Source organism: Rattus rattus, chromosome 13, assembly GCF_011064425.1.
Source record: "Rattus rattus isolate New Zealand chromosome 13, Rrattus_CSIRO_v1, whole genome shotgun sequence".
NCBI classification, from domain to species: domain Eukaryota; kingdom Metazoa; phylum Chordata; class Mammalia; order Rodentia; family Muridae; genus Rattus; species Rattus rattus.
Genome location: NC_046166.1, coordinates 9,264,672 through 9,278,420, shown reverse-complemented (window position 1 = coordinate 9,278,420; position 13,749 = coordinate 9,264,672). Strand labels below are relative to the sequence as shown.

The 13,749-nt window shown below is 45.5% G+C and overlaps 1 protein-coding gene across 1 annotated transcript in view; it reads right to left on the bottom strand.

Annotated features, from left to right (window-relative positions):
- Positions 1-13,749, bottom strand: part of Frmpd2 (FERM and PDZ domain containing 2) — a 79,190-nt gene that overhangs the window by 46,897 nt on the left and 18,544 nt on the right. Inside the window, exons 12-13 of the mRNA XM_032919361.1 lie at positions 8,896-9,051; positions 3,770-3,955 (exon numbers count right to left, since the gene is read on the bottom strand). Of these exons, the coding sequence (XP_032775252.1) occupies positions 3,770-3,955; positions 8,896-9,051 (342 nt within the window). The remainder of the gene's footprint in view (positions 1-3,769; positions 3,956-8,895; positions 9,052-13,749) is intronic.

Sequence of the window (13,749 nt, the reverse complement as noted above, 5' to 3'; positions counted from 1 at the left end):
TTGCTCTGATGGGACAGGGAGTCAGCAGAAAACAGGCAGGCAGCTGCACTGTAATAAGCAAGCAGAGAAGCTGAGCTGCATTCAGAACCAGCCACCACCATGGCGGCAAGGCACTGACCCGGATCCTCGGATCCTCACTATGCCTCATTATAATACATTAGCATAGTGAGAGCTCTGCCAATGGAAAGATAGAACAAAAATATAGGAGTGTTTTGAGCAGCATGCAAAGTAGCACATGTGCACTGGAAGCCTCCTTCCTTGTCTGGAAAAAAAAAAAACATAAAAACAGAAACACTTCTCCATGAAATGCAGCCTGCATCATTGTTCCTGGCTACCCTGCCTATGGGACGTCTGCCCTTCTTTTCTGTAATAAACTTTCACTTTTTATTTTTATTTCTGCCATGCCAAAGACAAAAGGCCCCATAAATGACGCCCAGGTTACAATTATGCTAAGAACTCTGTGAGCATCTTGTCTTCATGGCTGCAGAATGAGGAATCGTTGTGTTTACTCTAAACATGATGTAGAAATCCTAGAGTCTAGGAACAGATTTAGAACCCTCAGAATGCACCCCGTGCTTTGGGTAGTACCGTGATCCTTTAATCCCAGTGCTCAGGAGGTAGAAGCAGGTGGATCCCCACTCCAACCAGGGCTGCATAATGAGTCCCTGTCTCAATCAGTTAAACAGTCAATCAAATAAAAATGAAGTCTAAGGACTATCCTCAAACGAATTTGAAAGGGGGGGAAACCACACACACACACACACACACACACACACACACACACACACGTACATTTAGACTGCATTTGTAGCACAGAAACTGACAACTAGAGTGAGCAAGTCTTCCCTTGTGCAAACTGCACACTTGACTTACCCTGCCTCAGCCATACTAAAAGGTGTGCTAAACTGTATTTCTATTCTCTCTTGATAAAGTACAGCAAAATGCTATCATGTGGGGAAAAAAGTAAAGGAAAGAATATGACATCCAAAGTCTAAAACAAGAAACTATGCATGCAGGTTTTACCAGAAAATTAATTAAGTGGGTTTTTTTCTATCATTTGCGCTATTTAAAAAAGTATATCCTCTGACTTTTTAAATTTGTATCTTTGGGGGGTTCTTTTCTTATTATCTAAACAACATTCCCTTTCACGAGATAGCTTCTATGTATATTCTTTGTATTCTTTTGCTTAAGAAGAACCCTGTGTAGCCTTGCACAGTCTGTTCTGCTCTGTGCATTTGTCTGAAAACTGGAGGTAACGCTGGAAAACACCACTGTTATCAACACCATACGGCTCCCCGTTCTAGAAGGGATGAGTTCTGATTGAATAATCAAGAATGCATAGATGTTAAGGTACCCAGGGGTTGTACGTTTTGAAGACAGCACCAGCATTCCCTTGGCTACTTCCTTGCAGGGTGAAAAGATGAAGGGGGTGTGTATGCCTGAAGCGCCCTGGCTCCAGCTGTAACTGCCAGCCGAGGCTCCCCGAGCTGATCTCAGTTCTTAGGCTTTGCAGAGCTCACTACTCGGGGCTTGCGGAAGCACGAAGAGTCATTTCCTCTGGAAGACGTTTAATTGGCCATGAGCACCTGGTGATTTTATGTCACGTGACGACTTTACAGCATAACAGTCCATTCATGCCAAGGAGGAAATTGATCATCAGGGGATGGAAATCCTAATTAATCCTAATTAAATAGTTTCTTTGAGATTATGAGCTTTGATGACTTCCTGGATTTGATATTTAAAAAAAAATTATTTGGCCTGGTAATGAAAAACAAATACTTGCAAAATGAATCTTATGCATACATGTATGTGTGTGTATGTATGTATGTATGTATGTATATATGTATGTATATATGTGTATGTATGTATGTGCATGTATGTATGTATATATGTATGTGTATGTATGTGTGTATGTATGTATGTATATGTATGTATGTGTATGTATGTATATGTATGTATGTGTATGTATGCATGTGCATGTATGTATGTATAAAAATAAATTTAGGGGGACTGTTGAACTTCATAGCCTCAAAATTTTCCATGCTTCAAAATTACCACTTAGAGAATCTGCATTTAGACAAATTTCACTGAAATCTTTGTTTAGTTAAAAAATACAATAAAGTGAACAAGAAACAATATAATAGTGTTGAATTTGATTCAATAATTTGTATTCTTTAAATATCTTTCAGTTAAATTAAAACAATTAATGTTCTAAAAAATTCATTAATGTAAATGTTCATTGTTTATATTCAATGAACATTTGGTGAAAAATATCAATATCCTGATAATATATGAGTGGGTCAGTTTAATGACCTCAAATTATGCTAATTATTGCATATTTTTATGTAAGCTTTATTTTCCTAAATACACATAACTTATTAGGAAATTGTATTATACATCAGACACTGACAATGTTAACTTCAAAAATGAGATTTAAAAAGAAAAACACAAAAGAAACATTCTGAAACCAAATAAAAGCAGTTTACCTAGGGAATGTTTGCATCAGATAATAAAAGATAATGATCTAACGAGGAGAATTTAAACAATAGGAGGAAGGTAAATAGAAGAAAGGTTAAGGGCTGGAGAGATGGCTCAGTGGTTAAGAGCATTAACTGCTCTTCCAGAGGTCCTGAGTTCAAATCCCAGCAACCACATGGTGGCTCACCACCATCTGTAATGGGATCTGATGCCCTCTTCTGGTATGTCTGAAGACAGCGACAGTGTACTTAAATATAATAAATAAATAAATCTTTAAAAAAAAGAAGAAGGAGGAGGAGGAGGAGAAGGAGAAGGAGAAGGAGAAGAAAGGTTAAATGTGTCTGAGCCACAAGGCAAAAAACTTTGTCATCAAACGAGTCATTAGTGGACCATAAATACTGACCTGGATGACCCCCATGACATACTGACCTGGATCACCCCTGTGACATACTGACCTGGATCACCCCTGTGACATACTGACCTAGATGACCCCCATGTCATACTGACTTGGATCACCCCTGTGACATACTAACCTAGATGACCCCCATGACATACTGACTTGGATCACCCCTGTGACATACTGACCTGGATGACCCCTGTGACATACTGACCTAGATGACCCCCATGTCATACTGACCTGGATCACCCCTGTGACATACTGACCTGGATCACCCCTGTGATAAGCAGGGACAGTCAGCTCCCAGGGCCCAGGACCAAGTTGATAAAAACTAAATTCAGGAACTAAACAGTGAAAGGGGGGATTTTAATATGAGTTGAAATGGATGGTCAGGGAGCTTTGCATATTTTAGTATTTCAGTGGCCATCCAACGTACTGTCTGCCAGGGTACCTGCAGTCTGTCTGAGACATACCAAGTGCCTGAGTACTACTGAGCACAGAGAAGACACAAATCCTCAGAGCAGATACTTCAAATCCTTACAGACTCCAGACAACCTCAACTTCATTTTTTCCTTCAGAGCCCACGTGTCCTTGCTTGGGGCCCAGATGGGTTCCCGGGGTGAGGAAGAGTGCGCAGAGCAAAATGTAGCACCTGAGGATAGAGGCTGAAAGCAAGCAGGCAAGGGGTAGCATGGGAGAAAAAAATGAAGGCTTCCTGGGGATCTCCCGGCCCCCATCTGCTTAAGTATTTGGTCCTCCCAAATATATCTGTGCACCAGAACACAGGTCGTATGTAAATATATCAAGAGAAATTCAGGTAGCCACTACCACTTAAAATGGCCACAGATCTAGAGAAAGGGAGGCAAGGGTGGCTATCAACTGAGCTCCACTCACATGAGTTGAGATCATCCCAGTTTCTCTCCATGGAAACTGGGACGTTGTGATTCTGCGGCTGCCTTTCACTTCATAGACGATGATGCCTTTGGTGCAGATCCCCAAGGCCATTCCCCCTTCTTGTCTCTTCTTTGCTGGGGAAACGCGGTGAACCAGGACTCCATATTCTGGGAGTTGCTGGACAACCTGGAGGGAGGAAAAGGCTCCATGAGGCTCCATGTGACCCCTTGTGAGGAAAAGGGTCCATCGTTGCTAAACAAGGTGAAGAAACATTCAGCTAGACTATTCTTTCTTATTCTGGAATATAACTATACCTTTGACATGATGACCTTTTTTTTTTATTCATTTTTAACCTAAAGAATGCTTTCTTTGTAGAACACCTAAAAGAACATTTGGGACACGTTCCTATAAATATAGGACACTAGGATACAAAGATGGTGAACAAGTGTTTCTAAGGATATAGACTCTCTTGGAACATTTCAAAGTCAGGGGTCCCCTTCCCAGTTGTGTCATTCATATAGTCCCATTATTTTTTTCATGTTCCAGTTGCAAAAGCTGAGGCTCAGGTATAAAAAGGAGTTTTCAGGCTGCCAGCAAGGCTGTCCCAGCAAGCTGAGCCAGGAGCAACCTGCAGGGGAAATGCCTATCCCTCCAGCATGCCTTGCCACTTGTCAACGCCTCTGCAGGATCCCTGCAGTCCCAGGTCTCACCTCAGTTTATCAGGCTAGGAGACTGAATTTTGCCAGAGGCCAAGGGTCAATCAGAGCTGGTGGCTGAGCCAGGCCAGATTGAATTCTCAAGAGTGCTTCAAGCAGGAACATGACACAAATGCTTTATCGCCTGAACAGTAATCACATGGCCAGGAAGTCCTCATGGGAAGGTCGATGCACACAGACATGCAGGAAGGGCTTCCTGGTGCAGATATCTGAGAGCCCCTCACTGGGGGGATCTGGTGCCACATCTTTATCCCCAGCAGACCGCTGTGTCTTATCTATATCATCTCCCTCATCCCCAAGCATAGTCATTGAGAGAGACCAATTAAAGATCTTGTTACTCTTTCTCAAGCTCATTGCTGACCGCTCTCCTGTAGATGAGTAATCACTCTAGACAAGGGACAGCCAGCAGGCACCCTGGCTTTTCGTCAGATTGTGATTAAATGTCTGGATGCTGAGCCTTCTGCTCCTAGCTTGAGGAGACACTGTCGTCATTGTTACCATTGTCATCATCATCACCATCGTCATCGTCACCATCACCCTCATCGCCGCCATCATCGTCATGATCACCATCACCCAATAAAAACACTGAGCACTTGTATTGAAACATCCATGGCCAGTCTGGACACCGATTAAAGCATGACAAAGAGAGGCTGCCCAAGCCAGTGTGGCACTGCAGACGGGTAAGGAATCTGATGAATTTGTTGCTGTAAAGCACTGAAATAGTCAAGGTGGGAATAAAGACGCACTTTCTAAACTTGCTTGCCCCCTCCCTGCCCCAAACCGTTTTAAATGTTTAGCAATCGGCTTTTCATTTCTGTTTTTTTTTTAAGATTTACTTATTTATTTTCTGTATACGAGTACACTGTAGCTGTCTTCAGACACACCAGATCCCATTACAGATGGTTGTGAGCCACCATGTCATTGCTGGGGATTGAACTCAGGGCCTCTGGAAGAGCAGTGGGAACTCTTAACCACTGAGCCACCTCTCCAGCCCTCGTTTCTGTTTTTTAATTATTCCAAGGGTCATGATATTGAGTAGCAACAACACCAGATACTGTTTCCTTATCCTTGCAGAGCCTTCCTGAGGCAAAGGCTATCTCTTCAAAGGAGAAAATGGAGGCCCGGGAGGGCTAAGTAATCAGATCAGCTGAAATCCGACAGTTAAACGTTTTTGTCTCTACAGGCCGAGTTTCTTCTAATTCTCCAACTGGAAGGAAATCGTTCCCCTACAAAAACCCAACATTTTACTGTGCACGTGTTTCTTCTTCTGTTCTCACGGTCTAAGGAAGTCACAAAGAAAGTTAGGGATAGAAAAGATGGTTCGGACCTGAGTTCCACCCCCAGCACCTACGCAAAAAGCCAGCTGTGGTGGTGGATGTTTGTAAGCCAGGCACCAGAAGGATGCAGCGATAAGAGGCTCACTGGCCAGCTGGCCTAGCCTAATTGGCAAGCCCCAGGCCCAGGTGAGAGACCCTGATTCACTAATGTAACACCATACACACAAAGAAAACAGCTAGTGGCATTATAGGAATTTCACCCTCTACTGTTCTTTACATATGCATTTGCTTTCACATAGCATTAACCAATAACCAGGGTACCCAGTAAGGCTTGATGCTCCACCCCATTACTTCCCCGTGGACAAGTCCTGTTTGGCCAAACCACCAGGTGTATCAGTACCATGCTCAGGTGAGGGATACAAGGGTTTGGCAGCATAGATACTGTTCACTGAGCAGGCAATGGTTATTTGGACCTATTGGTGGCTGTCCTACCCAGACTGGAGTTCACAGTTCAGCTTGGATTCACACCCACACAGATTCACCAGCTGTGCTAAGAACAGTCAGCCTCCTGTTTGTTTCCAACATGCTCAGGTTACCCACGTGATGTCAGCTTCCGCTTCCTGTCCCTCTTGGTGCAAACGCCACCTAAAGTCTCAAGCCCTGTTGAGACAAATCTAAAACAAGGTGCAGGGCTATGAAAGCAGTGTGTGGCAATGCACTGGAGTAGATGTGGCCGTATTTACGTGGTTTGATTTAAAAACAATAGCTTCGGTTTCTTCACTGTTAGTGGATATGATGTTCCGGCTTTTGGTTTAGTAAGCTTAGGGGAAAATCAGAAATAAATTCTCCTGGTCTCTGAAGGACAAATCATTCAACTGATCCAAGTAATGGCCTAAATTCCTCGGAGGCAGGAATGGGCGGATCTGAATAGAAGAGTCTGCTTGACTCCGAGAATTCCCTCTCAACAACTAAGATTCAGAGCATCCCTAAAGACTGGGAACACAGATAAATATGCGCAATATTTTCTAGGACATCTTCAATCTGTTAAAAGTAAGACAGTGTATCTGTCTCCTGTCTCCCACGGTGCCCTTCCTCAACCCTTCCACCACAGTTTCCTGTTCCCCCAAGCAGCAGAGAACAAAGTGAGATTGGAACCAAGCCATCCTAACTGTCCCTTGCTGTCCTGCCACCTCTCAGGCAGTGAACAACAAAACATATGCAGCACCTCAGGATGCATCCATTGGAACGCAGAGAAGGAAACCATGGGATTTAACCCGTGTGATTCCAACAAGCAACTGGAATTGTTTCCACAGCACCATCTGCAATCCCAATCCCTAGCTGAGCTGGAACAGTCCAAGCACTCGGGACCCTGGAAAACAGTGGGTTAACCTTGAACAGGTCCTTTAGGGATTCACACCCTCACACAGCTGTGGACCTGCCAGACTGAGGGTGGAGTTTAGTAGTGCTCACCCTGGGCCGCTGCCAAGTCTGCTGCCAGTGGGAGGAAATGAATTGGCAGCGTAGAGCATCCGTGAACCACGCAGCAGGCAGCCACCTGGGAATGATTTCCTCTTTTTTATGAAAAGAAGAGCCTCGGGGAGCTATAATTAAATATCTAGTGGTGGTACAGCGGCTATGTGTTAGGCTCTGCGGCTCTGGGGTTCTACTGGTACTGACATCCTGGTTAGAGGGATAAGAAATATCTAGGAGGGGTACAAGATGCTTCCACAATATGCAGCATCAGTGGCTGAATTGAGCACTGCCAATACCTGTGGGACCCCACACGTGGCATTCTGCCCTTAATGAATGTAACGGAAACACAGCCAATGATAGAATCAGAAAAATACTAAATGCAGTACTGCATGTTGGAACTATTTATAAGGCAAGGAATACAGTGCTGAGGGAGAGCGTGTGTTGACTCAAAGTAAGCTTTCAATTCTTGTGCAATGCAGAGTTACATAGAAGGACTTAAGTAATATGTGCCCATTTTAAATGCATATGCATATAAACATATGAAAATGCATAGGGAAGTGCGAATGTATCAAAATGTAAGTGTGTTTCACTCTCCGAGGTATCGTGGCAGGGAAATGCTGTCTTCATATTTGGGAGAAGACTGACTGAACTCACGCTGTGTGTGGTACAGATGCTTCGAGTGGGTGCAAAGCTCCTCCTCTTCCACACTCTGTACCGAGAACAGGCAGCCTATGAGTTAGTCACTGTGTCAGGCCACCAAAGGGAGTGGTAGGAGTCAGTGTATGTCTCAACGTGAATGAACGTTGCGTTCAAATGATCAAAATCTGCTCAGTGCTTTCTGTGAAGCTAGGAAGTTAAACAAAACAAACAAACAAAAATAACAAAAAGCAAGCAAACAAACAAACAAAAAAAGCCTTCAGCCTTAGGCTTGTAAGATGGAGGCAGGCTGTGAAAGGTACCCTGATTTCAGGTCGAGATAGGTCAAATTCCCGGGAACCCTAAAAAGGATGGCGGGAGCATTTCCAGTCTCCCAGGAGATCAGCCCCTTCTCACGTAGCTACACCCCCCCCCCAACCTCCTGAAGAGAGGTTTGAGACAGATCAGTCACACAGGGCAATGCCCCAAGCCCTTCCTCCACAGGTGAGGCAGAGACCACAGGTCACGTAGGCTCAAGACGGATCAGATCTGACGCAGACGCAGGACCACGCCCCCAAATATGCAGATGAAGTCTTCCCAAGCTCTCGGGCCAAACCAATAGGAAGTCCCTGCTGTCAGACACCTACTCATGCAAAAACTGCATTTAAGAATCCTGTTCAGAAGCATTAAAGGTGTGCAGGAATTATTCCATCGTCTGAGAGCTTCTGTCATAAGAGTTGTAACACCACCGCTTTGGGAAGAGATCTGCTCTCTCAAAATCGCCACCAGAAGCTCCCCTGCACCCCTCGCCAGCTAGTCAGTCTCCTGCTGGCTCGGCTCAGCCTAGCTGGAGCTACCACAGCAGCAGTGACTGAAAGGAGCTGCACAAGCAGAAAGCAGTGCCCCCCTCCCTGCCCGAGTTCTCTCCCCTTTGCCTGAACCCGCACGCCTAGCTGGACCAGAGAGAATCACTGCCGGCGTTTCCTGACACCAATACCTCTCTCAAGACCCCAGAGGCCCTCACCTCTAAGAACTCCAGCTCAGCATCCTCTCCCTGTGGCGCAGGACTGAGTCGGTGCATTTCTGAGACTTCTACTTGGACCCGGATTGCTGTCATCCGCTCAATAAGCCTTGCCGGGATGTAATCTTGGATTCGGAAGTATGTTTCACCCTCCACCTGCTGGGAAGGACATGCAGAGGAAAGATTAGTCTGGAGGTCTTTCAGACAGTTGTGAATGGAAGGGAAATGTGTGTGAAATCACAGTCCCAACAATTTGGGACAAGGTGCCCCAGGGACATAGTGTTGGGTTTTATATTAGAAGTGGGGACAAACAGTAAGGAAGTCTCAGCTATGACATCATCTCTGTGTAGAGCCATGTCTGGGGAGACCAGGTCCCTCTTGCCCATCCCCACCCCTGACCTCAGCCTCCCCCAGGTCTGAAGCTTAGGAAACCGAGACTGCAGCCCCTCAGGAGAGACTAGATGATTCATGTTATTTAGTCCCTAACACTGGGTTCCCTCAACCCAGACTTAGGGACAAACAGAAGAATGGTGCAGTTCATGAAGATACCATCTCCAGGTCCACTGCCAAAAAAACATGAATAAGACAGGAGCAGGGAGTGGGGAGCATACCTTACTTAAATATTTCTGATTCCATCTATCCTGACCTGGAAGCACCTCTTGCCAGCCATTGTCCCCTCAAGCTTTGATGGTAGTTATCCTGAAGGAGGAAGCTGGGAGCTGGGTGAATCTGACCTCTATTCGGAGGGTGACTTAGCGAGTCTGACAGGTTCAGAGGGGAAAAACCACCATGCTCACTGCACCCCACATTCATGCTGTGCCACAGGCTATCTACATGTGGTCATAGACTGAGAATCCCAAATTTTCCAGGTGACCCAGACTGAGTCAGGGATCAGATCAAAGACAGACAGACAGACAGACAGACACACACACACACACACACACACAGAGAGAGAGAGAGAGAGAGAGAGAGAGAGAGAGAGAAGAAAGGAAAAGAAAAGAAAAACTTCTCAGTGCTCTAGTGCATTAAAATAAAATCACATTAGATCGGCCAAAATTCAGAACCCTGATGACACCAAGTGCTGCCGGCACCGAAGCAACAGGGATCCACTTTTATTACGAATGGGAACGGAAAGTGGTGCAGCCATTTTGGAAGACAATTGGTCAGCTTCTCACGGTAGGTACTCAGCAGGCTCTAACTGAGGGCCTGGCAATCAACCCCAAAGACATGAAGACCTACATACACAGAAAGACCTTCCATGGAGCCAAGAGTGTAGCTCAGGAGAACAGTGCTCGCCCTGCATGTCGTAGGAGGCCCTGGGTTAGCTGCCGAGCACGGGATCTAACCAAATAACTGCACATGGTTGCTCATAGCAGCTTTTAGTCATAATTGCCAAACCTTGGAAGCAAAAGCTGTCCAGGGATCAAGTAAAAACAGCATAGTCCGTCTGGGCAATGGCATACTACTCGGTCCTAAAAAGAAACGCGCTAACAAGGAAAAGACATGAAGGTGTTTAAATGCGTGTGACTAAATGACATAACCCATTCGAAAGGTTGCATACTGTCTCTGAACATGAGACCTCCTGCTACAGATACACTGAAGAGATGAGAGGTCGTCAGGGGGACAGACAGGCAGAGCACCAATAAGGAGAACTAATGGTTTCTAGAGCAATGAGACTGTACGACACGAGAATGGTGGCACATGCCATTATGTATTTGTCAAAACCCATATAGTACACGGTGCCAGGAGTGAACCCTGTGCGAACAGATGACCATCTGTTGGCATTGGTTCATCAAAACAAATGGGCCTTCTGGTACAAGATTATATTGTTCGCAGGGGAAACTGTGGTGAGGGGAGTTATTGGCACAGCAAATCTCTACACTCCTTCCTGCCATTCAGCATTGCTGTCAACCTAACTGCTCCACAATAGCCTGGCTCTGAAGTGTCCCAGAGGTCCATATGCTAAAGGCTGTCACCAGCAAGTGGCTCTGGTGGGAGATGCTTAGGAAGTTGGAGCCAGTGGGAGGGAGGGGGATCCTTAAATGTTTGCCTTGCCGCCTGGATCCAGTCCCTTCCCTCTTTCAGCCATTTTGCTTCTGGCTACCATGGGTTTTGCTCTGCTCTGCCCCTGACATTTGCTGCCTCACCGAGGCCTACCTAAAGCAAGGGAGCCTGCAAACACGAACCCAAGTCTGTGACACCAAAATAAAGCTTGTTTCCCCTAATGGGTTACCTCAGGCATTCTGCCAGAGCAACGGAAAACTGACTAACACGTGTCCTAAAAAAAAAAAATTATGTTAATCAAACATTTAGGGAGGGGGAAGTCACACAGGATCTTTGTCCCTGCGCTTCTTGCTAAGAACATCTCTAAGAGAAGATGTCAACGTGAACCCAGAAAGTTCTGGGCACAAGTACTTCTATCTCCATGGCCTCTATAAAACAGAGTGTTCAGATGCAGCTGGTGTGATGATGATCGTAAGTGTCCCTTACATGGCACTGTCATGGGAATGCCCAACAGGGGACTGGATACGTGGAGGAAGCCCCAGCCCTGTGGAGTCCTAATGGGCAAGCGCTCCAGCTCCGTGGCGTGCTCAGGAAGGCTACAAATCATGAGAGGGCAGAGCACAGCTGGAGTGCAGCAATGTCTACCACGATATAAAATCCCCACGTGTGATCAGGCGGGCGGGCGGGCGGGAGGACTCAGTGCCCATGGAATGCTGTTCTGCTGTGATGGCGTGATTAAGGAGATTTATTTTTATACTAAATTGCCTTTGTCTCCCTCTTTAAAATGCAAATGCAATCATGTTGCTTCCCTGCTTAAAATTCCGCAGGGGCTCCCTTTTTTCTGGAGAGCAGCTTTCAGTTCTCACCACCACCAGAAACACTTACCAAAGAAAATATATGCCCCTTAGTAAGACAAAGTCACCCCAAGAATGACGGTGGGGGGGGCACCTAGCCAGCCCCATCGCTTCATGAAATGCCCAAAGCCTCTTCCTCTTTCCCAGCAACAACACAGAGAGGAGCTGTCCCTCTTTGAAGCCTCCTTGCTGTCTTTGGAATGTTAAATGTTTCCTGGAGTCCATAAGATCTCAAAGCCCTTGGTGCTATTAAAAGGGAAGTGGAACTTTTAAAAACAGTGGTTCCCGATTGTGGATCTCTACTCCTTTGGGGTTGAATGACCCTTCCATAGGGGTCACATATCAGATGTCATGCATGTCAGATGTTGACATTATGATTCATAAGAGTAGCGAGACCACATTTATGAAGAGGCAAGAAGAATAACTTTATGTTTGGGCTCAGGGAAAACACGAGGAACTGTATTAAAGGGTAGCAGCATTAGGAAGGTTGAGAGGTTATTAAGAGGTTATGTGAGAGGAGTTGGGTCACTAAAGACTAAAATCTCCCTTGAGATACTGAGACCCCAGACTCCTCCCCTATCCTTCCTGCTTGCCTTAAAATGAACGGCCTTCAGCATTCACTTCTATCATGATTTCCTATGTTACCATATCCCAAAGTGACAGAGCTGATGATCATGGATTAAAAACTCTGAAACCATGAGTCAAACCATGAGTCAAATACAAGTCTTTCCTCCTTGTAAGCCGATGGAACTCTAGCGCACTCCCCTAGTGCTGCTTGAAGTACTCGCACACAGAAAGCCAGGCACAACTCTGGATTCTAGGTGATAGCAATGTGTCGGAACAGGTTGGTCGGTCGTAATAAATATGGCAGGATAGTTATATTGTTTGGCGGGGAAGACTATAATACAGTGCAGGCGGGAAATCTCCGCACCTCTAACTTGATCTTACCATAAAGCTAAAACTGCTCTAAAAATAAAGCCTGTTGACATACAGTTATTGAAGATGGAGTTTTTCCATACAATATATTCTGATTGCAGTTCCCCTCCCCCAACATCCCCAGACCCTCCCCACTTCCCCACTGCCCAGACCCATATCCTTACTTATATATGATTCAGCTGCTATGACAAGAGGCTATTATGGCCACCAAGAGCCGCTGTTGGAGAGGACGTGCCTCTCAGTAAAAGTGCCGCTGACTGATAATACACTTAGACTCAAGTTCAGACTTTAACCCTTAGTGGCCGTGTACGCCACAGAGTGTCCATCTAGAATAGGCAATGCCAACTTCGCAATATCCACGTGAGTTAGATGTTCAGGTCAATGGCAGATCAAGTGATCTCTTAATAAAGATTGGCTATTACTATTGGTGATGGCAGTAATAGAAACTCAGGAAGAGTATACATTGCCATGGCGTGGCTTTGGTCTGGGGGATCCCCAAGGCTCTAGTGTGGCTGGTCTTGATCTGCAGTAAGACGTTATTGGGAAACGATGGAGCTTTCATGCAAGACCATGTGGCAGTCCTTAGGTCACTGGAGGCTTCTCTTCAGAAGGGACCATGGGACCTCAGTCTCTCTCCCCCTGACTTCCCATTTTGCATTGTGAGTTCCCCCTGACATGCGCTTCTACTAGGAGGCACTGATACCCAGCACCCTCATCAGAGGCCAGACCAATGGGGTAGCTCAATCTGGGACTTTAAGCTTCTAAACCTTTGTGCTAAATAAACCTTTTCTCTTTGTAAGTTAGTTTTTGAAGGTATTTCATTATAGTAGCACAGCTGACTGATGGAGTAAGGGAGGCACTAGATTAGAACTCCATTACGTTGTATGAACTTGCTATGTTTATCCTTATATGACCCAGAACACAGGCTTACTGTGTTCAGCTTGTTTGATAAGTGAACGGGTATGAAGGTGGTGAATGGATAGAGTTTACCCCAGTCTCAGTTATAGATGCTAACAACTCTTTTCAGAAAGCAAAGCCTCTCTATTTTTCACAGCCTCTGCTT